The sequence below is a fragment of the Piliocolobus tephrosceles genome, chromosome 14, assembly GCF_002776525.5.
Source record: "Piliocolobus tephrosceles isolate RC106 chromosome 14, ASM277652v3, whole genome shotgun sequence".
Taxonomy (NCBI): Eukaryota; Metazoa; Chordata; class Mammalia; order Primates; family Cercopithecidae; genus Piliocolobus; species Piliocolobus tephrosceles.
The window spans coordinates 971647-992447 of record NC_045447.1 but is presented as its reverse complement, the minus strand read 5'-3'; the positions used below and the strand labels follow the sequence as shown (position 1 = coordinate 992447).

The 20801-nt window shown below is 59.8% G+C and overlaps 2 protein-coding genes across 4 annotated transcripts in view; both read left to right on the top strand.

Moving 5' to 3' along the window:
* Positions 1-12423, top strand: part of NELFB (negative elongation factor complex member B) — a 19019-nt gene extending 6596 nt beyond the window's left edge. The window contains exons 5-13 of the mRNA XM_023227606.2: positions 1516-1701; positions 2566-2678; positions 4018-4120; positions 4449-4544; positions 4969-5111; positions 5243-5349; positions 10940-11081; positions 11364-11472; positions 11641-12423. Of these exons, the coding sequence (XP_023083374.1) occupies positions 1516-1701; positions 2566-2678; positions 4018-4120; positions 4449-4544; positions 4969-5111; positions 5243-5349; positions 10940-11081; positions 11364-11472; positions 11641-11787 (1146 nt within the window). The 3' untranslated portion in view covers positions 11788-12423. The remainder of the gene's footprint in view (positions 1-1515; positions 1702-2565; positions 2679-4017; positions 4121-4448; positions 4545-4968; positions 5112-5242; positions 5350-10939; positions 11082-11363; positions 11473-11640) is intronic.
* A 3124-nt stretch (positions 12424-15547) lies between these two features.
* TOR4A (torsin family 4 member A) lies at positions 15548-20080 on the top strand. Of its 3 annotated transcripts, none has more exons than XM_023227648.2 (3): positions 15548-15749; positions 16248-16388; positions 16477-20080. In XM_023227648.2, the coding sequence occupies exon 3, from the start codon at positions 16514-16516 to the stop codon at positions 17783-17785; it is 1272 nt and encodes a 423-aa protein (XP_023083416.1). In that variant the 5' UTR covers positions 15548-15749; positions 16248-16388; positions 16477-16513; the 3' UTR covers positions 17786-20080. The 3 variants fall into 3 exon arrangements, with proteins under 3 accessions (XP_023083416.1, XP_023083415.1, XP_023083417.1); XM_023227647.2 differs by having other exon boundaries at positions 16198-16388; XM_023227649.2 differs by lacking the exon at positions 16248-16388.
* The last annotated feature ends 721 nt before the right edge of the window (positions 20081-20801 follow it).

The window sequence follows — 20801 nt, the reverse complement described above, 5'->3', positions numbered from 1 at the left end:
GCAAGCTCTGCCTCCTGGGTTCACGCCATTCTCCTGCCTCAGCCTCCTGAGTAGCTGGGACTACAGGTGCCGCCACCTCGCCCAGCTAGTTTTTTGTATTTTTTAGTAGAGACGGGGTTTCACCATGTTAGCCAGGATGGTCTCGATCTCCTGACCTCGTGATCCGCCCGTCTAGGCCTCCCAAAGTGCTGGGATTACAGGCTTGAGCCACCGCGCCCGGCCTTTACTTTATTTTATTTTATTTTTTTGAGACGGAGTTGCTTGTTGCCCAGGCTGGAGTGCAGTGGTGTGATCTCCGCTGACTGCAATCTCATTCTCCCAGGTTCAAGTGATTCTCCTGACTCAACCTCCTGAGTAGCTGGGATTATAGGTGCCCACCACCACGCTTGACTGATTTTTGTATTTTTAGTAGAGACAGGGTTTCACCATGTTGACCAGACTGGTCTCGAACTCCTGGCCTCAGGTAATCTATCCACCTTGGCCTACCAATTAGCTGCAGTTACAGCTGTGAGCCACCGTGCCCAGCCCAATTCTCTGGTAAAAAGTTAAATTAGACCGGGCACAGTGGCTCACACTTGTAATACCAGCACTTTGGAAGGCCAAGGCGGGCAGATCACGAGGTCAGGAGTTCAAGACAAGCCTGACCAACATGGTAAAAACCCATCTCTACTAAAAATACAAAAATTAGCCAGACGTGGTGGTGTGCCCCTGTAATCCCAGCTACTCAGGAGGCTGAGGCAGGAGAATCACTTGAACCTGGGAGGCGGAGGTTGCAGTGAGCCAAGATTGCACCACTGTACTCCAGCCTAGGCGACAGAGTGAGACTCAGTCTCAAAAGAAGAAAAAAAAAGTTAAAAACTGGGTCAGGTGTGGTGGCTCACGCCTGTAATCCTAGCACTTTGGGAGGCCAAGGTGGGTGGAGATCACCTGAGCTCAGAAGACCAGCCCAGGCAACATGGGAAACCTTGTCTCTACTAAAATACAAAAAATGATCTGGGCTTGGTGGCCTGTGCCTGTAATCCCAACTACAGGCTGAGACGGGAGAATAGCTTGAATCTGGGAGGGGGAGGTTGCAGCGAGCCGAGATCCTACCATTGCACTCCAGCCTGGGCGACAGCACAAGACTCTATCTCAAAAGAAGAAAAAAGGTTGAGCATGGTGGCATGCAATTGTAGTCCCAGCTACTCGGGAGGCTGAGGCAGGAAATCACTCGAGCCCAGGAGGTCAAGGCTACAGCGAGCCACAGTCTCAACAGTGCACTCCAGCCTGGGCAACAGAGCAAGGCCTTGTCTCCAAAAAAGTTGTAAAAAAGATAAAAATAACAGAACCGGCTACCATCACACTGGGTGCCAACGTTTAATAAGAGAGGAGGGAACATTTTCTGCCAAAAAGTAGGAAAGACATATCCATATGTCCAGAGAGAGGGGCCGCACTGCCCTGCGCGTGACGTCCATGTGTCTTCATTGTGGCGGAGCCCGGGAGGGTCCCGGGGCCTGATGGTGCTTCTCACTGCAGGTGGTGCAGCGGCTGACACAGATGGTGGGGAAGAACGTGAAGCTGTACGACATGGTGCTGCAGTTTCTGCGTACGCTTTTCCTGCGCACGCGGAATGTGCACTACTGCACGCTGCGGGCTGAGCTGCTCATGTCCCTGCACGACCTGGACGTGGGTGAGATCTGCACCGTGGACCCGTGCCACAAGGTAGCACAGCCCTCCCTCCTTCCCCCACACCGGCCCTCTTGAAGGTAGCACTGCCCTCCCTCCTTCCCCCCACCCCCAGTCCTGGAGGTAGCACTGCCCTCTCTCCTTCCCCCCACGCCCCTCCTGAAGGTAGCACTGCCCACTGCCCTCCCTCCTTCCTCCTGGCCCTCCTGGCTCCTCTCCTCCCTGTGGGTTTGGCTGGGCCGGTGACCACCTGGGCGCCCTCCTCTCCCAAGCCTGTTTCCTGGGCTCTGATCTTTCTGTCCTGCTGTGTGTTGGCATCTTGGCTCCTCTCCAGACCCTGATGGGGGAAGGAGGCTAGTCCCCTGCATCTGAGCCAGAGACCTGGCCGTTCCCTGGGACTCTCTTGCCCCGTCCAGCCCTTTGTCTGTTCCCGAGGGCTGTAGGACCTACAGGCTGGACCTTGACCATTGCCCCAGCTTCTTCCCATCTTTCCAAACCTGGCCTGTGGGACTACTTGTTGGCCAGGTACCGAGTGCTCCAGGAATGGGGTTTCCCTTCATACGGACCCTCCAGCCTCGGGACCATCTTCCCGGGACTTGAGTCACCCTCCGAGGCTTCCATTGCTTGGAGTGCTGCAGTGGCCACCCCCACACTCAGGGTGCCATGAGGGAGTCCCCTTTTAGAAAGAAACATCATCACTGTCTCCACTGCTGTCCTGACCCTGCTGCCTCGGTCTAGGGGTGTGGGGAACTCTGCACTGTCAGGAGACTGGTGCCCGGTGCCTTCCCTCACAGCAGCTGTGACTGAGCGAGAGACCGGGGCCTGCAGCTGTGTTTGGGGCCGGATCTCTGGTCATTCTGGGAGGCTTGGTCTGGTCCCGACCGTGCTTCCTCCTTGCAGTTCACCTGGTGCCTGGACGCCTGCATCCGAGAGCGGTTCGTGGACAGCAAGAGGGCGCGGGAGCTGCAGGGGTTTCTCGATGGAGTCAAGAAGGGCCAGGAGCAGGTGCTGGGGTGAGGGTCGGCTCCATGAAGCCTCTGCCCCCCAGGCCCCTGTGCGCATCTGGTCTGTGCTCGCTGTGTTTTGTCGTGGGTAGCAGGTGTTTATTCCCTGAGGTTGCTTTTTCTTTTGTTTTTTTTTGAGACAGAGTCTCATTCTGTAGCCCAGGATGGAGTACAATGGTGCGATCTCTGCTCACTGCAACCTCCGCCTCCCAGGCTCAAGCCATTCTCCTGCCTCAGCCTCCCAAGTAGCTGGTATTACAGGCACGCACCACTATGCCCAGCTAATTTTTGTATTTTTTAGTAGAGACAGGGTTTCACCATGTTGGCCAGGCTGGTCTTGAACCCCTGACCTCAGGTGATCCACCCGCCTCAGCTTTCCAAAGTGCTGGGATTACAGGCATGAGCCCCCGCACCCAGCCTCCTGGATGTTTCAGTAGAGCTATGTTGTGCACTGCTGGCCCACAGCTGAGGGACACGGTTGTTGGGATGTGTCTGGGTAGCAAAGTCTCCCTCCTCAACTCTGCATTCTGTAGCCAGGCCCAGGGGCTGGGGGCTCTGGTGTCTGCGGTGGCGTGGAGCCAGCCTCTGAGCTAAGGGGTATCTGTTGGCATTATTTTCCAGCATTCTCTGGCTGGTGTATAGACACAGTGCGGCCTGGCCCCACCTTTGCCACTTTTTTTCTTCTTTTTGAGACAGGGTCTCTGTCACCCAGGCTTCAGTGCAGCGGTGCAGTCTTCCTCATCTCCTGGGCATTGATCCTGCTGCCTCCGCCTCCCAGAGTGCTGGGATTACAGGCATGAGCCACCACACTGAGGCTTTATTTTGTTTGTTTTTTTAACTCTTTAATTTGGAAGATCTAACATGTTAAGGACAAATTGCAAACCTTAAGTTTTTTCTTTTTTCTTTTTTCTTTTTTTTTGAGACGGAGTCTCGCTCTGTCACCCAGGCTGGAGAGCAGTAGCGCGATCTTGGCTCACTGCAAGCTCCGCCTCCCGGGTTCACGCCATTCTCATGCCTCATCTTCCCGAGTAGCGGGGACTACAGGCGCCCGCCAGCACACCCAGCTAATTTTTTGTATTTTTCGTAGAGACGGGGTTTCACCGTGTTAGCCAGGATGGTTTTTGATCCCCTGACCTCGTGATCCACCCGCCTCGCTCTCCCAAAGTGCTGGGATTACAGGCGTGAGGCACCGTGCCCGCCCAACCTTAAGCCTTTTTTAAGAAACCCAGCATGTGATGGGCGCCCGTTGCCAGTCCTGAACCCAGCTTAGGCCACCCCTCCTGAGCACTGTGCCACTGAAGGGAGGGGCAACAGGCGTTTCATTAACGCCAAGGCGGCCTCCTTCCAGGGACCTGTCCATGATCCTGTGTGACCCCTTCGCCATCAACACGCTGGCGCTGAGCACAGTCAGGCACCTGCAGGAGCTAGTCGGCCAGGAGACACTGCCCAGGGTGAGTGTGGGCTTGGTCAGCAGCTGTCAGGGCCACGTGACCACCCTGCTGGCTGCTCTGGGTGGTCGGGGTGTGGAGGCAGCTGTTGGGGCCCTGTGGCCGCCCTGCCGGCTCTGGTGGTCAGGGTGTGGACGGCAGTGGCCCGGTAGAGGTGCGTGCTTCCCTGCTGTGAGACTGGGTTTCACCCCGTGTGTGGGGCTGGTGACTGCAGTCGTGTGGTCCTGGCCATGGGCACCAGAGACCCTGCTGGGTAACGAGTAGGGTCAGAGGAGCTCCATGGCCAGGACACGGCTGCCTGGGACTGGCGCTGAGCCTGTCCTCCCTACAGGACAGCCCCGACCTGCTGCTGCTGCTCCGGCTGCTGGCACTGGGCCAGGGAGCCTGGGACATGATTGACAGCCAGGTCTTCAAGGAGCCTAAGATGGTAACAAGCCTCCTGTGGGGGCTGCCAATTTCTCCTGAGGAGCTGTGGGCTGGAAGTGGGGTGGAGCGGGAGGCGCTAGCAAAGTGATTGTGGAGGCCCCTTTGGTCCCAAAGCTTCCTTCCTGGAGGTGCCCACCTTCCGTTTGGGAAAATGCCCACCAGGGGGGTTCTGGGGTGTCTCCGTGGACCATGGCTGACCACAGGTGGTGGCTACTCCATGTGGATCCAGGCCCAGAAGGGGGTTTGAGGAGATGACCTGGGTGGGGGACTCGGGAGGTGGGAAGAGGGAACTGGGGACCTGGAGAGGAGGGTGGGGTTGGTGAAGTGTCTGGGGGGGGGGGAGGGCGGGGGGGGGGTGTGTGTCAACGGGGGGGGGGGGGGGGGGGGGGGGGGCAGGGCCCGCTCATGGCCTCCCCTCCTCGTAGGAGGTAGAGCTCATCACCAGGTTCCTCCCGATGCTCATGTCCTTCCTGGTGGATGACTACACTTTCAATGTGGATCAGAAACTTCCGGCCGAGGAGAAAGCCCCAGTCTCATATCCAAACACACTTCCCGAAAGCTTCACTAAGTACGGGCTGCAGGGCCGTGGTGCAGGGGTGGCTGTGGTGCAGGGGTGGCACTGTTGCCGGGGGGCTGCTGCAGGGCTGGGCGGGGGTCCGTGTGGGGGCTCAGGCGGGGCTGATGGCGCCCGGGGCACAGGTTTTTGCAGGAGCAGCGCATGGCCTGCGAGGTGGGGCTGTACTACGTCCTGCATATCACCAAGCAGAGGAACAAGAATGCACTCCTCCGCCTGCTGCCGGGGCTGGGTGAGTCCTGACGGGCGGTGGCTGGCAGTGCCTTCCCTGCGGCAGCTGCCGCGTGCGATCCCGCCCAGGGTGCAGGCCCCGGGGCCCCCAGGAGCTGTCATCTCCCCAGCCCACTTCCAACTTTGCTAGCTTTGTTTTCACATTTTTTTTTTTTTTTTGAGACGAAGTCTCGCTCTGTCGCCCAGGCTGGAGTGCAATGGCGTGACCTCAGCTCACTGCAGCCTCTGCCTCCCAGGTTGAAGTGATTTCTCGTGCCTCACCCTCCTGAGTAGCTGGGATTACAGGCACCCGGCACCACGCCAGGCTAATTTTTGTATTTTTAGTAGAGATGAGGTTTCTCCATGTTGGTTTGGCTGGTCTCAAACTCCTGACTTCATGATCCGCCCGCCTCGGCCTCCAAAAGTGCTAGGATTGCAGGCCTGAGCCACCGTTCACAGCCTCGTTTTCACTTTTACGTTTTTGTCTGTAGTTTATTTTACTAGGAAAGGGAGACGGAGTTCAGCTTTGTGCTTTCCCACAAAAAGGTGACGCAAGAGCTGCCCTTATTTCATCCTAACTGGTCAGGGGCCTGGGACCCCTCAGTTGCTCAGAGGATGGAGCAAAGGGGAGGGAGAGAGATCCTCTGCCCCAGTCCCCCACCCAGGCGGTGGTGACAGGCCCACTTCCTCCTGGGAGTCTCCACGGGGGAGGGGTTGTTGCAAGCCAGGAAGAAGAGGAAGGGTCCAAATGGGGGCCTTCAAGAGTAGAACTGCAGGTCCCGTGGGAGATGGGGCCTCTTTAGCCTTGCGGTACCCACTGTGACAGAGACCCTGGGCTCTTCCCTGCTGACTCAGGCCTGTCTGGGGTTTGCTGTCTTAGTCCACGTTACGCTGCTCTAACAGAGACTGAAGACTGAGCAATGTAGAAAGGGAAGGGATGCCCGGGCGCGGTGGCTCAGGCCTGTAATCCTAGCGCTTTGGGAGGCTGAGGCGGGCGGATCACGAGGTCAGGAGTTTGAGACCAGTCTGGCCAACATGGTGAAACCCTGTCTCTACTAAAAAAAAATACAAAAATTGGTCAGGCACGGTGGTGGGTGCCTGTAATCCCAGGTACTTGGGAGGCTGAGGCAGGATTATCTCTTGAACCTGGGAGGTGGAGGTTGCAGTGAGCAAAGATCGCATCACTGCACTCCAGCCTGGATGACAGAGCGAGACTCCGTCTCAAAAAAAAAAAAAAAAAGAGCAGCAGTTCTGTGGGGGCTGGGATGGGAAGTCCAAGATCCAAGGGGCCTGCATCTGGCCGGGGCTTTTTGCTGTGTCATCCCATGGTGCAAGGCAGAGGGCAAGAGAGCACGGGCAGGGGAGACAGACAGAGATGAGAGACAGACATACAGACCGAGATGACAGACAGAGAGACAGAGATGAGAGACACAGAGATGAGAGACAGAGAGTGATGAGAGAGACAGAGACAGGAGAGGCATAGAAACAGACAGATGAGAGAGAGAGCTAGAGATGAGACACAGATGGAGACAGAGAAGGTTGCCAGACTTCCCCTTTTATCAGGAGCCCACTCCTGTGCTAACAGTGTGAATGCTTTGGCGAGGATGGAACCCTCACAACCTCAGCAGTGTGGCGTTGGGGATCAGGTTTCTGGCGGTGAACTTGGGGACACGTCCACACCACGGCACGTGCCTGGTGTGTTTCTCGGCGGCTGGTGTGTTTCTCGGTGGCTGGTGTGTCCGAGGATAGTGCGTGCATGCATTTTCCAGCTTTCTTTGCGGAGGAAGTTCCCTGTGGGTATTAACCTGTCCCCAGCCACCCTCTCACTGAGCTTGGGTCGCCTGGCGTGGGTTTCCTGTTGCTGCTCAACGAATGACCACAGACAGTGGCATCAGACGGCACAGGCACACATGACCTCCTGGGCTCATGCAGGTGCCAGCACTGCTGCTCCTTCTGGAGGGTCAGGGAGGCTCTTGAGGGCACTGGGACATTGCACTGCCGGCCGCCGGCCACCAGGCAGAGCCGGTTTGTTTATTTTTTGAGACTTCCGGGAACATAGTTATAAATAACTTTGATTTGCCTTGGCCTGTCCACTGCAGTACAGTCACGTGTCACATAACATTCTGTCCACCGTGGACCACATAACGACCACACGGTCACATAAGCTGACAATACTGTATTTTTACTCCACTTTCTCTGTTTAGATACACACTTACCGTTGTGTCCCAGCAGCCTCCAGTACTCGGTACAGCCACGTGCTGTGCAGGTGTGTAGCCCAGGGGCACGAGGCCATGGCCCAGCCCAGTGTGCAGTGGGCGGCACCTTCTGGATTTGTGTCAGTCCCTGTGGAGTTTGCACAGTGACAGACTCACCCGGGAGGCCTTGAGTGTGTTTCTGTTTCTTTTTCTCATTTGATTGTGGCTAGAAACGGGGAACCAGGAGTGCGGCTTCTCCTCGGAGTACGTGGCTGCCCCACGGGCTGGGATATGCATTTTCTTTTTCTTTTTTTTTTTTTTTTGAGATGGTGGTCTCGCTCTGTCGCCCAGGCTGGGGTGCAGCGGCTGGATCTCAGCTCACTGCAAGCTCCGCCTCCTGGGTTCCCGCCATTCTCCTGCCTCAGCCTCCCGAGTAGCTGGGACTACAGGCTCCCGCCACCTCGCCCGGCTAGTTTTTTTGTATTTTTTAGTAGAGACGGGGTTTCACCGTGTTAGCCAGGATGGTCTCGATCTCCTGACCTCGTGATCCGCCCGTCTCGGCCTCCCAATGGGATATGCATTTTCAGTAACGTTTGGGGAGAGCAAGTTTATTCTTAGGTTTTTAGTGGGTTCTAGTAAGAATAGATGTTGATTTTTAGAATTCTCTCCTGTTTATTTTATTTTTAAAATTTATTTATTTATTTATTTTTTTTGAGACGGAGTCTCGCTCTGTTGCCGGGACTGGAGTGCAGTGGCCGGATCTCAGCTCACTGCAAGCTCCGCCTCCTGGGTTCACGCCATTCTCCTGCCTCAGCCTCCCGAGTAGCTGGGACTACAGGCTCCCGCCACCTCGCCCGGCTAGTTTTTTTGTATTTTTTAGTAGAGACGGGGTTTCACCGTGTTAGCCAGGATGGTCTCGATCTCCTGACCTCATGATCCGCCCGTCTCGGCCTCCCAATGGGATATGCATTTTCAGTAACGTTTGGGGAGAGCAAGTTTATTCTTAGGTTTTTAGTGGGTTCTAGTAAGAATAGATGTTGATTTTTAGAATTCTCTCCTGTTTATTTTATTTTTAAAATTTATTTATTTATTTATTTTTTTTGAGACGGAGTCTCGCTCTGTTGCCGGGATTGGAGTGCAGTGGCCGGATCTCAGCTCACTGCAAGCTCCGCCTCCCGGGTTCACGCCATTCTCCTGCTTCAGCCTCCCGAGTAGCTGGGACTACAGGCGCCCGCCACCTCGCCCGGCTAGATTTTTGTATTTTTTAGTAGAGACGGGGTTTCACCGTGTTAGCCAGGATGGTCTCGATCTCCTGACCTCGTGATCCGCCTGTCTCGGCCTCCCAAAGTGCTGGGATTACAGGCTTGAGCCACCGCGCCCGGCCTCTCCTGTTTATTTTTTAACATTTTTGTAGTGGGAATTTGTGAAAGAATATAAAGTCAAGAGCACGGTACGGTGAGGACCCAGCACCATCTCCAACCTCCCCGGGGTCCGCGTGGGGTCCGTGTGTGGCCGCCTGTCCCTCAGGGCAATGTCTGGGTGTAAATCTGACACATCACAGAAAGCAGGCTGCAGACATAGGCATCTCTACAAAAGAAGGATGCCTTTACAGGAGAATCGCTTGAACCTGGGAGGCAGAGGTTGCCGTGAGCCGAGATCACTGCCCTCCAGCCTGGGTGACACAGCCAGACTCTATCTCAAAAAAAAAAGGGGGGCTGGGCACGGTGGCTCACACCTGTGATCCCAGCACTTTGGGAGGCCATGGCGGGTGGATCACCGAGGTCAGGAGTTCCAGACCAGCCTGGCCAACGTCGTGAAATTCCATCTCTATTAAAAATACAGAAATTAGCCGGGTGTGTGATGCATGCCTGTAGTCCCAGCTGCTCGGGAGGCTGAGGCAGGAGAATCGCTTGAATCCAGGAGGCAGAGGTTGCAGTGAGCCGAGATTGCACCACTGCACTCCAGCCTGGGCGACAGAGTGAGACTCTGTCTCAAAAAAAAAAAAAAAAAACAAGACTGCCTTTAAATGCTTATAAAAAGCTGGTCAGGCTCGGTGGCTCACCTTGTAATCCCAGTACTTTGGGAGGCTGAGGTGGGCTGATCATCTGAGGTCAGGAGTTCGAGACTAGCCTGGCCAACGTGGCGAAACCCCCATCTCTACTAAAAACAAAAATTAACTGGGCGTGGTGGCGCATGCCTGTAATCCCAGCTGAGGGAGGCTGAGGCAGGAGAATCGCTTGAACCTGGAAGGTGGAGTTTGCAGTGAGCTGAGATTGCGCCACTGCACTCCAGCCTGGGTGACAGAGCGAGACTCCGTCTCAAAAAAATTAAAAACAGTGACCACGGGCCACTGTCACATCTGAGCCGGGTTCACTGCTGCTCCTCTGCTGACTGCCTGGCAGTGGCTGCGCTTCTCCAGGTGTCTCCTGTCTGCTGTGCAGACGGCCCCGTCAGGGTTGGGATGCGCCTGCCGTCCCCTCTCCTGTCTCACAGTCTTGGGTTCCCTGGAGTTGCAGGAATCAGGGCATTTGCCCAGTGGGGCCTTGCTGCTGGATCCCCTGGTCGGGACTGTGTGCTTGCCACGTATCCCTTGGCCACTTGGCCACGTGGCCGGCCAAGGCCCTGGGAGATGTGGCAGGCAGGCACCTTGGGGGTCTGGGTCTCCTGGAAATGTTTCTGTCACTCCATGGGCACAGGTGGCGCCACCTGGGTCTGTCCTCGGAAAGGCGCCATCCAGGGTACTAGGAAGGCCACCTTTGTCCTGTCTGCACATGTCACCTCCGTGTGGCCTGGCCACAGCTCCTTCTGGCATCATTCCATGGGCATCAGCCCGCAGGCGACCACCCTCCCTCCCTGCAGGGGCCCTGTGTGGGGTGCTGCACTTGCCCTTGGCAGATGTCTGCTGTGGGCTGTGGCGTCTGTGCTGCGGTCATGTGTGAGGCATCTGTGGGCACACTTGCTGTCTTTGTTGTGTTTTGGTGTCTGGCTTCAAAAAAGAATGTGAAAGTGCTTCGTTCTCTTTCCTGTGGCAGTGTGGTTGGTAGTCTGGGAGAACTCGATGGAGTTGGCGCCGGACTCTTTATTTGTTAGGCTTGTTTCTCCTGGGCTTGGCTACTGGGCAAGGTCTTTCAGGACTGGAGGAGCACCTTGTTTTTCTGTCTCCTCCTCCCTCCACCCCTCCTCCTGTCCCCAGGCTGCAGCTCTGCTTCCCTGCCTAGGGTCCCACCCTACCCGCCCGCCCCGTCCACCTCCCACCTGCCTCTTCACCTGCTGAGACCCTGTGCTTCTCACCTCAGAACATCCAAGAACCCCCACGTGAGCACCCCCAGAAGTAGGTTCTGTGGTCTCTGAGGACAAAAGTGCCCTCTGGGGTGGGCAGGGTGGGTGGCACTGGGCTGATGCCTGCTGTGTCTGCAGTGGAGACCTTTGGCGACTTGGCTTTTGGCGACATCTTCCTCCACCTGCTCACGGGCAGCCTTGCGCTGCTGGCCGACGAATTTGCCCTTGAGGACTTCTGCAGCAGCCTCTTTGACGGCTTCTTCCTCACTGCCTCTCCGAGGTAGGCCTGCTGGGCACCATCTGGCCCACTCAGTCCTCAGCTCTTGTGCATCGCAGCCTGAGAGGTGGCTGCTGTTCCCCACCTGGGGCAGAGGGTCTGCCGGTGGGTGTGTTGGGCACCAGGGCCCGCATGTGGCCCTGCAGGGTGCCTGGGCACAGCTGGGGAGGGTCCCAGAGGCTGGCCGTGTCGTGTCTCCAGGGGCCTTGGCCACCTGCATCCGGGCTTGGCCTGGGCAGACAGCAGGGCCTGCCTCCTGCCCCAGCCCTGCACGGCCTTTTCCAGGAAGGAGAACGTTCACCGGCACGCGCTGCGGCTTCTTATTCACCTGCACCCCAGGGTGGCCCCGTCTAAGCTGGAGGCCTTGCAGAAGGCCCTGGAGCCCACAGGCCAGGTGGGTGCCCGGGGGGCCTGCTGTGTGAAGGTGCCTGTTCCCTGCCAGCCCCGTGTGTGCTTGCCAAGCTGTCCTTGCAGTGTCTGTGTGTGGTCGGTGGGCACCCACCCCTGCACCCCCTGCGCCTGCCCGTGCGCCTCGCCTGCCCCATGGTGTGGTTCCCCGCAGAGTGGAGAGGCAGTGAAGGAGCTTTACTCCCAGCTCGGCGAGAAGCTGGAACAACTGGACCACCGGAAGCCCAGCCCAGCACAGGCTGCGGAGACGCCGGCCCTGGAGCTGCCCCTCCCCAGCGTGCCCGCCCCTGCCCCGCTCTGAGGGTCCTCCAGGCCTGCTCAGGTTCCGGGGCCCTGCTGAGTCGTGGCCCTGCTCAGCCAGAAGAGGCTCCCGGACCTGGGTATACAGGGCGGTCCCTCCTCCCGGGGCTGTGGCTGGGCCTGTCCTGCGGTTGTGGCCCTTGCTTCCTGCTCCTTGGAGCAGGGTCCCAGACCTTGTCCGCCATCCACGCAGTGGCTCCGAGGGCACAGCCTCTCCTTGTACTTTCACAGCCACAGAAAGTGTGCTCATTTTCCGTTTTCCTGGGTTAGGAAAACTGCACCTGTTTTCCAAGGGGAGGGCGGGGCCTCTTCATTGGCTCAGCCTGGCAAAAGTGAGGCACGCTGCTTACTGCCTTGGGGTTGTGGAGATGGACCCGTGACCTTGTGGAGGCCGTGTGGGGGCAGCAGCCTGGCCTCTGCCATGGTGGGTGTCCTGGGGCCTGTGTGGAGGGAGCCACCTCACCCTGTAGACCCGGTCACAGGTGTGGCCAGAACAAGCCCAGGTGCACCTGTGGCCTTGTTTCACCCTTGGAGCCAGCACTCCTCGCCCAGCAGCGCCGCCTTCAGCGGCTGTGACGAGGCCAGCTGGACACATGGTGAGATTTTCTCTTATGTAAATAAAAGGCGTTTTGGTAAATGTGGAGGCTGGAGTGTCTCTGTGTCTGCCCTGGGGTTGGATGCAGCTCAGATGGACACGGGCATTCGTGCTGTGGAGCCGGTACCTGGGGCTTTATGGGCCACAGCCTCTGTGGACTGCTCAGCCCTGTCTGTGACCAGCAGCCGGGGATGATACAATAATTTTTGGGGTTGGTTGATATAATTTCTGGGGGAGGTTGGCAGCCGTCACCCTCGGGGTTCAGTACCTGAGACACAGGTCAGCTGCTTTGTTTTTGTCCTGCGATTCCCGGGGGCACCTCTCACCTCCCTGTGCGCACCAGGGACAGGAGCCCTGGAGGCCCAGGACATGCCAGGGTCGCAGTCACAGAGCTGGGGCCATTCCCAGCAGATGAGACCTCAAAGCCAGGCAACAGTTCATAGCCTGCAGGGGCGCTGGCCTGGCTACCAGGTGTCACTGTCCTCGGCTTGCATGTAGGGGCAATGACCCGACTGCCAGGTGTCACTGTCCTCGGCTTGCAGCATGCAGGGACAGTGGCCCGGCTGCCATTTGTCACTGTCCTCAGAGACGCCTGTCGGTGAGCTCTCCTCCCTGGAGCACAAGGCCACAGCTGAGCAAGTTGGGACCTGTTGGGCGAGACAAGCCCATGGTGCTGGGATCTCGTGGGTATGGGAGGCTCTGAGCTGGTATCTGCGGGGACAGAGCCGAGGTGCTGGGCTTTGTCCAGCAAATCCCAAAGTGCTGGGATTACAGGTGTGAGCCACCGCACCTGGCCTGGATTTTTTTTTTTTAAGATAGGAGAAATGGAGGTTTCTGGGCTGATGGGAATGACCCGGTGGGGTGAGGGGTGGAGGACGGACCAGGGGCTGGGCTGTCACTGAATGAGCGGGTGGCCGGGTCTCAGCACAGCAGGGGTGTCCTCAGGAGGGCTGGGGGGCGCTGAGGAGACACTGGGAGCCCCTGCTGCTGATCCTGTTTTCTCAGGTGTTGGGCTAGGAGGCAGGATGGGGGAAGTGGCAGGGGAGAGGACAAGGAAAGGACTTAGGAGGAATGGCCAGGGAGTGGACCTGGGTGCCTGGTGTGGTCACTGGGCAGCGGGTGGGTCCTGCCCAGGGTGCCTGCAGGGGGCGCCAGGCTCATGGGTGGGGAGGGAAGGACAGAGTGAGGAGCCCGTGGGTGAGGGACTGGCGAGGTGGAGGGTGTGAGCTGCAAGGACTGGAATGGGACTGTGAGTGGACGGCTGAGGCTTGGGGGCGCATGGTTACTGTAGCGAAAGCCTCTAGGGGCAGAAAGAGCAGAGCTGCCTGAGTGACCGGGTGTGGACACTGCTGGGAAGTTAGGGAGAAGGACTTGGTGGGGGAGGACCGAGGGCCCGGGTGTGGGAGGCATCATCCGGTGAAGTGAGCACCTATGGGGAATTTGGGAGGAGGAGCGGGGAGGCTGCCCACGGTTTGGGGGAAACAACCTTGCTGGTGAGAGCTGGGAGAAGCAGTGAGGGTGAAGTCCTTTCAGAGGCTGAGAACATGGACTGTGTTTGTGGGTGATGGATGTGAATTCTGGGCGCAGCAGCAGGGCTGGGTTGGGTAGGGAGACGGGAGGGGAGCCCTCCTGGAATGGGAATGGGTGTGATTGGGGGTGGCCCTGGGCATCACAGGAGATGGTGATGGCACTGGGAGCCGCGGTTCTGGCGCTGCCTTCACCCCTATAGATGGGAGAAAGTGCAGGGGGCGAGGCCTTGACCCAGGGCTCAGATTCACCTTTGACCCATAGGGCCAGGTCTTGAGGCCCTTGAACAAGTCCCTTTTCCGCAGCGATCTCTGGCCTGAGGGTTTGCTGGGCCAGCCTCTGGCAGAAGCAGCTCCAGCCTTGGCTGCTCTTGGAGGCAGGGCAGAGGCTTTGGCGCAGGCTTTCCAGGGCCCGGTAAGCCTGCATCTGCCTGAGGGCCTCCCCTTCCAGGGTCCTCTCTGTGTCAGAAGCAGCACCCAGACTCAAAGTCTGAGGCCCCCAGAGGACCCCAACCTCCATACTGGGGCTACAGGGCCTGGACAGCCAACCTCCTTATGCTCTGGTCCCACAGAGGCCAGGGTGTGGGCCTGAAGAGCACTGGCATGCCACGTGGTGTGTGCGGCCCCCGTGGCCTCGACGATCCGGGATCGGGCCCCCCAGCACCCCCTACACAGGACGGGAGCCCTAGGCCTGGTTCCTGGAGAGAATGGAAACGCCCAGCCCACGACCGGTGTTTCCCTGATGGTCCCTCTGGTTGGGTGAGGAATATACAGCTGGAATCCATCAGGCCCGGGCTGGCCGTTGGGAGGAGCGGGGCGTCCCTGGGACTGCAGGGTCCTGAGCTGAAATGCCAGCAGCACTGGTGTGGCCGGAGCGGCCACCTTGCTCCTCCTTGGAAGGCGGCTTCCAGGCTGGGAGGAGTCCAGGGTCGTCCAGGCAGGCCTATCGGAGGGGCCTGGGAGGGGCCATGCAAAGGCCAGCAGGGGGAAGGGCCCAGAGCTCCGGCTCCTGGCTCAGGGCCCAAGTTCTTTCTAAATTTGTTCCCCAACCCCCACAGGGACCCTGAGCCACACGTGTTTTTTTCCGTGATAGAACTTCTGTCCCTGTGTGAGGCCTGTCCTGGGCCGGGGGCTCTAGGCTGGGGACAGAGGAAGGGGGAAGGGAAAGACAATGGGGTCCCCGATTGGGGTCAGGAGGGGAAGGAAAAAGGGAGAGGAGTGATAAGAGAGGGATTGGGGGTATGCAGCTGGGCAGAGGACCCTGCCCTCCCCCTCTGCGGCTTCCCTGCTCCCCCCTTGCTTACACAGGGCCTGGAGCCCCCTCCCCACGGCTGTAAGCCCTGTGTGTGGGGTGTCAGGTAGAAGGGGTGACCTGGGGGAGGTGATTGTGGAGGACAGGCTGAGGTGCAGGAGCCCAGGGCGGGGGCAGGGCATGTAGCAGGGGCCCTCGGCCTCACCAGGTGTCCTGAGCCTGACCAAGCCAGGAGGGCTCTGAGCTCTAGGGAACTAAAGAGGGGATGTGACCTCTGACCAGGGGATCTGGGCAAGCCGGCCGGGCCTCCCCCCTTTGGCGCCTCCGTCCAGCCCAAGTCCCGCCTGGGCCGCACCCCCTGACTCACTTCCTTTGCATAGAAGCGGAAACCTCCCCAGAGCTTCCTCTGCTTTGGCCGGCCGCTCCCTGGGGACCCGCAGGTGTCGCTGCCCTTCCAGGCCGGAGCTGGCCCAGGAGGCCCCTGGCCCACCCCCTCACCCTGGGAGGCGCATTTCCTGCTTGGAATCTCAGGCCCCAGCGTCTGGCACAGGCTGGGGGCGGCAGAGCTGAGGGTAGTGGACCAGCTGCAGGTAGGCAGGGGGGGGTTGGGGCCCAGGGCCCAGGCCAGTTCCTACCAGTCAGTGGCTCTCTTGCTCTGACCGGATTCTTCTGTCCATCTTTTTGCCTCGCCTCTACCGGTCTCCGGGGGGCTCCCTGCGCTGCTCTGCTAGTTCACTGGAGGGGTGTTGGGAGGACCCCAGTTTTGGAGTCGGGGCTGGGAGGCCTGGGCTGAGCCTGGGGACGGGACCTGGGGCTATTCTCAAAATCTAAGTTCCAGCCAGACCCCCGCCGAGTGTTCTGGAGCCTGGGGGGGCATCTCTGAACTCCTGGGCGCTCAGGCCTCTGCTTCCCGCGGCCCGTCCTTGGGAGACGGCCCAGTCCAGTGGGAGCCGCAGGCGGGGGCAGGGTCTGGGGGCGACTGTCCCTCACCCCAGTGGGCGCCTGGGCGGCCACTGACTCCTTCGACGACTCCTCCAGGAAGCCGGGGCGGCCACCAGATAAGCCTCTACCCCCGCCACTTCCTTCAGGCCCGCGGCCGTTTATGGGAGGACCCGAGAGATTTGCATCGGGGCCCTGCGGAGGGGCCGCTTCCCGGTCTGAGGGACGAGGCCGCGACCAGGCCCCGGCCCTGGGGCAGCCCGGGCCACACCCCGCGGGACTCCCAGGGGGTAAGATCACTCCGGGGACCGGTTCCTGCGACCCGCGGGAAAGGGCGGTGGCGGGAGTCCAGAGACCCTCCCCGTCTTCCCGTTGCAGGGAGGGCGACCTGTATGCGGAGCGCCGTTCCTGCGCCATGGACCGCGGCCAACCCAGCCTAGAGCCTGCTGCCGCGGCCCCCCAAGCCTCGGGCCGGTGCGTGATCGCGCCCGTGCGCGCCGTGCTCCGCCTGCGCCGCCGGGTGTGCGTCCTACGCAAGCGGCGCCTCCTGCAGCTGGGTGGGGGGCCCGACGTCGGGACCCGGGTGCCCAGGCCGGGCTGCAGCCCCCCGGCGCCGCGCAGGGACCTAGACCAGCCGCAGTTCTTCACCTTCGACGGCCCCGCGGAGCTACCCTCCAGGACGCCACGCAAGAAGCGCCGGCGCAGCCGCCTGGTGCTTTACCCAGAGACCTCGCGCAAGTATCGGCCACGCGTGGAGCACAGGAGCCGCGCGCAGTGCTGCCTGCTGCTGCTGGTCGCCATCGTGGGCTTCCAAGTTCTCAACGCTATCGAGAACCTGGACGATAACGCGCAGCGCTATGACCTCGATGGACTGGAGAAGGCGCTTCAGCGCGCGGTGTTCGGCCAGCCCGCAGCCATAGCGCGCATCGTGGCGCTGATGCGGGACTACCTGGCCACGCACGTGCACAGTCGTCCGCTCCTCCTGGCGCTGCACGGGCCCACTGGCGTGGGCAAGAGCCACGTGGGCCGCCTGCTGGCGCGCCACTTCCGATCGGTGTTGGAGGACAGCTCGCTCGTGCTGCAGTACCACGCGCGGCACCACTGCCCCGAGGGGCGCGCCGCACGAGACTGCCGCGAGGAGCTGGCTCGGCGCGTGGCCGACGTGGTGGCGCGGGCCGAAGCGGAGGAGAAGACCCCACTCTTGGTGCTGGACGACGTGGAGCTCCTGCCGCGGCCGCTGCTGGACGAGCTGCACGGCTTCCTGCAGCCGCAGCGCTCCCACCACTTCCACAACGCCATCTACGTGCTCCTAAGTGGCGCGGGTGGCTCCGAGGTCACGCGCTTCGTGCTGCAGAATGCGTCCCGCGCGCTGCCCCTGCGCCCCGACGGCACCCGCAGTGCCGAGGCCGCAGCGGCACAGGTGGAAGAGGACCTGCGCGCAAGCCTGTGGGCTCTGCTGTCCCGGGAGCATCCGCTGTGGCAGGCCGCGGCCATCGTGCCGTTTCTGCTGCTGGACAAGCGGGATGTGGTCAGCTGCTTCCGGGACGAGATGGCAGGCGAGGGCTTCTTTCCTGACCAGGCCCAGGCAGAGGACCTGGCCGCACAGCTCAGCTTCTACCGCGTGGCTGGCCACGAGTTTGCTGTCACTGGCTGCAAGCAGGTGGTGGCCACGGTGAACCTCCTGTAGTGGAGGTGCAGGACGGGATGTTTGGGTTGATGGCGGCAGTAGGAGGGCGACCAGGGACCTTGTGGGCTGGTGCAGGCCCCTGAGGTTTCTAATAATTTGTGGCTGCCAGGCTTGTGGGTGCAGGTCAGCTCAGAGCTCTGCTTCCAGGTCCACAACCGCCTCAGAGCCCCGAGTCTGTCCTTGGGGGCGGCAGGACAGCAGCCGCCTCCCTCTCGAACTCGCCCATTGCCCTGCTGGGCGTCCCAGGCATGGTCTGGTGGGTTCTCCCTGCGTCCCCAGGAGGTGGGCGCTCGGTTCCCATGGTACAAGGATGATCTCAGGGCCAGCAGTTTCTGGGGTCACACAGCTGGGATGTGACCCTGCCTTTTGGGGGTGGTCGTGTGTTGCTCAGTACTGGGGTGGGGCTCTCACCCCTGCCACCCTGGAGATGACCGTGGAGGAGGTCACAGCCAACCATGACAGTACTGGGGTCCTGGCTGTCTCCTCCACCCACCCCACCCCTCACTCAGGTAGTGTTTTCAGGAGCTCAAGGCTTGCGTGTCTTGACCCTAAGGGGAGGGGAGCGGAGGCAGGGGCGCCCCAGGCAGCCTCTCGCCTTCCTTCCCGGACCCCCCCCCAACCTGGTGCCCGCCAGTCCTGGCTTGGGCTCACTGGATGACCGAGAGCCCGCAGGGCAAGCGGGAGGCGCCCAGGTCTTCCCCCATTCCCCTCTTCTCCGCACGTGAGACCCTTAGCCCGTGGCCAGACCCCTGGTCACCAGGATTGCGCGACCTCCCTTTCCCTGTGGCCTTTTGTGCCCCGAGTTCCGCCCATACGCACCCTCTGCGTAGAGGGCCCTCCCCACGCCTGTCGACCCCACACCCCACACTCCCCACGCTCCGCCTCCCGGAAGCCCTGGACGCCTCCCGTGGATGGGCCCTCGCGCCCACGGGGGCTTTAGAGGAAGGTGCTTTGGGCGCTTTCTGCGCCATCTCTCCTCGGGGGCGGCGGTTGCCTCGGGAAGGTTCTCCCCTCCTCCCGCAGCCCCGGTGTCTGGGACGCACCCGGCAGCCTCACTGCTGCCTCCTTACGGCGCGCCCGGCCCAGCCGTTGGCTTCTGTGGTCGCCGGGGGCGGAGCGTGCGGCTGGGCCCTGAGTCCCCCGGGTCGCCCCGAGCCTCTGTCCGCACCCCCGGCCCCATTGCGGTCCCCGGGCCTGCCCGGGAGGAGCGCACGGGCGGCGATGACCAGTCCCGAAAGGGGTTCAGAGGGCGACCAGGAGGTTTCAAGCCGGTGCCGGGCGAGTCGAACTGGGGGCACAGTGAAGGTGGAGGCGGGGCCGCGCCAGGAGCCCCGAGTCGAGCGCACACGGTGCGCGCCCCTGGCGAGTGGGAATCCTCCGGCCCCGAGGATTCTCAGTCCGGAGACCGCGCCCGCCAGAGCCGGTGTCCCTGGAGGGGCCCCGCCAGCTCCCTGAGCAGAGGTCCTGCGGGCCCCCGGAGGATGTCCTGTTCTCTCCCCCGCCCCGCATCCGTTCTCGCTCTGGTGGTTGGTGTCTGTGGTCCGGGGCGACGGCCGCCTAGTGGAACGGGGGATTCAGGCCGCTTGAAAGTTTAGGATCTCTGGGCGGATGGCAGCGGCTCCCCCGAGCTCGACACGCAGGTCTTGGGCCCAGGGCGGGATCGCTGGCGAGAGGGCTGCCCCGTTCTGCCCAGAGGGTCCTGAGGACTCTTGCTGCTCCTGGAGTCTCGGGGAGGAGTCCGGCTCCACGGGGTGGGGGTGGGGGCTACCAGGAAACCTTTGCCTCTTGGGACTGTGCAGGACCGGCTAGCCAGCGCTGGGAGCCAGGGCTGAGTTCAGCCCAGCTCTGTCCACCCCACCCTCAGGGCTAGGGGAAGGAGCCCCACCTCCCCCAGGCAAGTATCTGTGCCAGGAGCCCTCGCAGAGGGACACCCAACTCTGGTCTGGCTTTCATGTTGGCTTCAAGGTGGTAAGAGAGAGAGCTGCGGAGTGGGGGTGTGTTTGCCAGTTCCTGCATCCCAGGCAGGGCTCCCAGGACTGTCACCTCCCCTTCCCACAGAGCACCCACCTGGAGGTGTCACCTGCCTTCAAGCGTGGGCCATTCATCCACCTGTCAGTCAGCAACACCCACTGAGCATCCACTGTATCAAAAGATTCAGATGTAAGGGGAAATTTTCTTTCTCTTTTCTTTCTCTCTTTCTCTTTCTTTCTTTCTTTCTTTCTTTTCTTTCTTTCTTTCTTTTCTTTCTCTTTTCTTTCTCTTTCTTTCTTCCTTCCTTTCTCTTTCCTTTTTTCTCCTTCCTTCCTTCCTTCCTTCCTTCCTTCCTTCCTTCCTTCCTTCCTTTGTCTCTCTCTCTCTCTCCCCCCCACCCCTTCCTTTCTTTTCTTTTTCTTTTTTTTTTGACACGGAGTTTTGCTCTTGTTGCTCAGGCTGGAGTGCAATGACACCATCTCGGCTCACTGCAAACTCCGCGTCCCGGGTGCAAGCGATTCTCCTGCCTCAGCCTCCTGAGTAGCTGGGATTACAGGCACCCACCACCACGCCCGGGTAATTTTTTGTGTTGTTGGTAGAGACGGGGATTCACTGTGTTGGCCAGGCTACTCATGATCTCCTGACCTCATGATCTGCCCGCCTCAGCCTCCCAAAGTGCTGGGATTACAAGCGTGAGCCACTGCGCCCGGCCTCTTTTTATTTATTTCTAAAATATTACATTGAGTCCAATTTCTGTGCTTAAGAAGAATGTACACCGAGTGCTGGGGTGGGGCTGGTTATAAATGAGGCCACAAATCATGCTTGTTAATAAATAGTGTGGTTCGAATCTGACGACCTACTGTTTGATTTGTTTCTTGTTTGCTTGGTCTGTTAATAATTGAGGATGCTGAAATCTTTCCCTAATTGTAGATTTATGGTAGATTTATCCATTTCTCTCTAAGCTTCTATTTAAATAGGGCATACTTATCGAGAGTTTTGTTTTTTGTTTGGTTTTGAGAAACTTCTGAATGGGGACGTGGTGTGG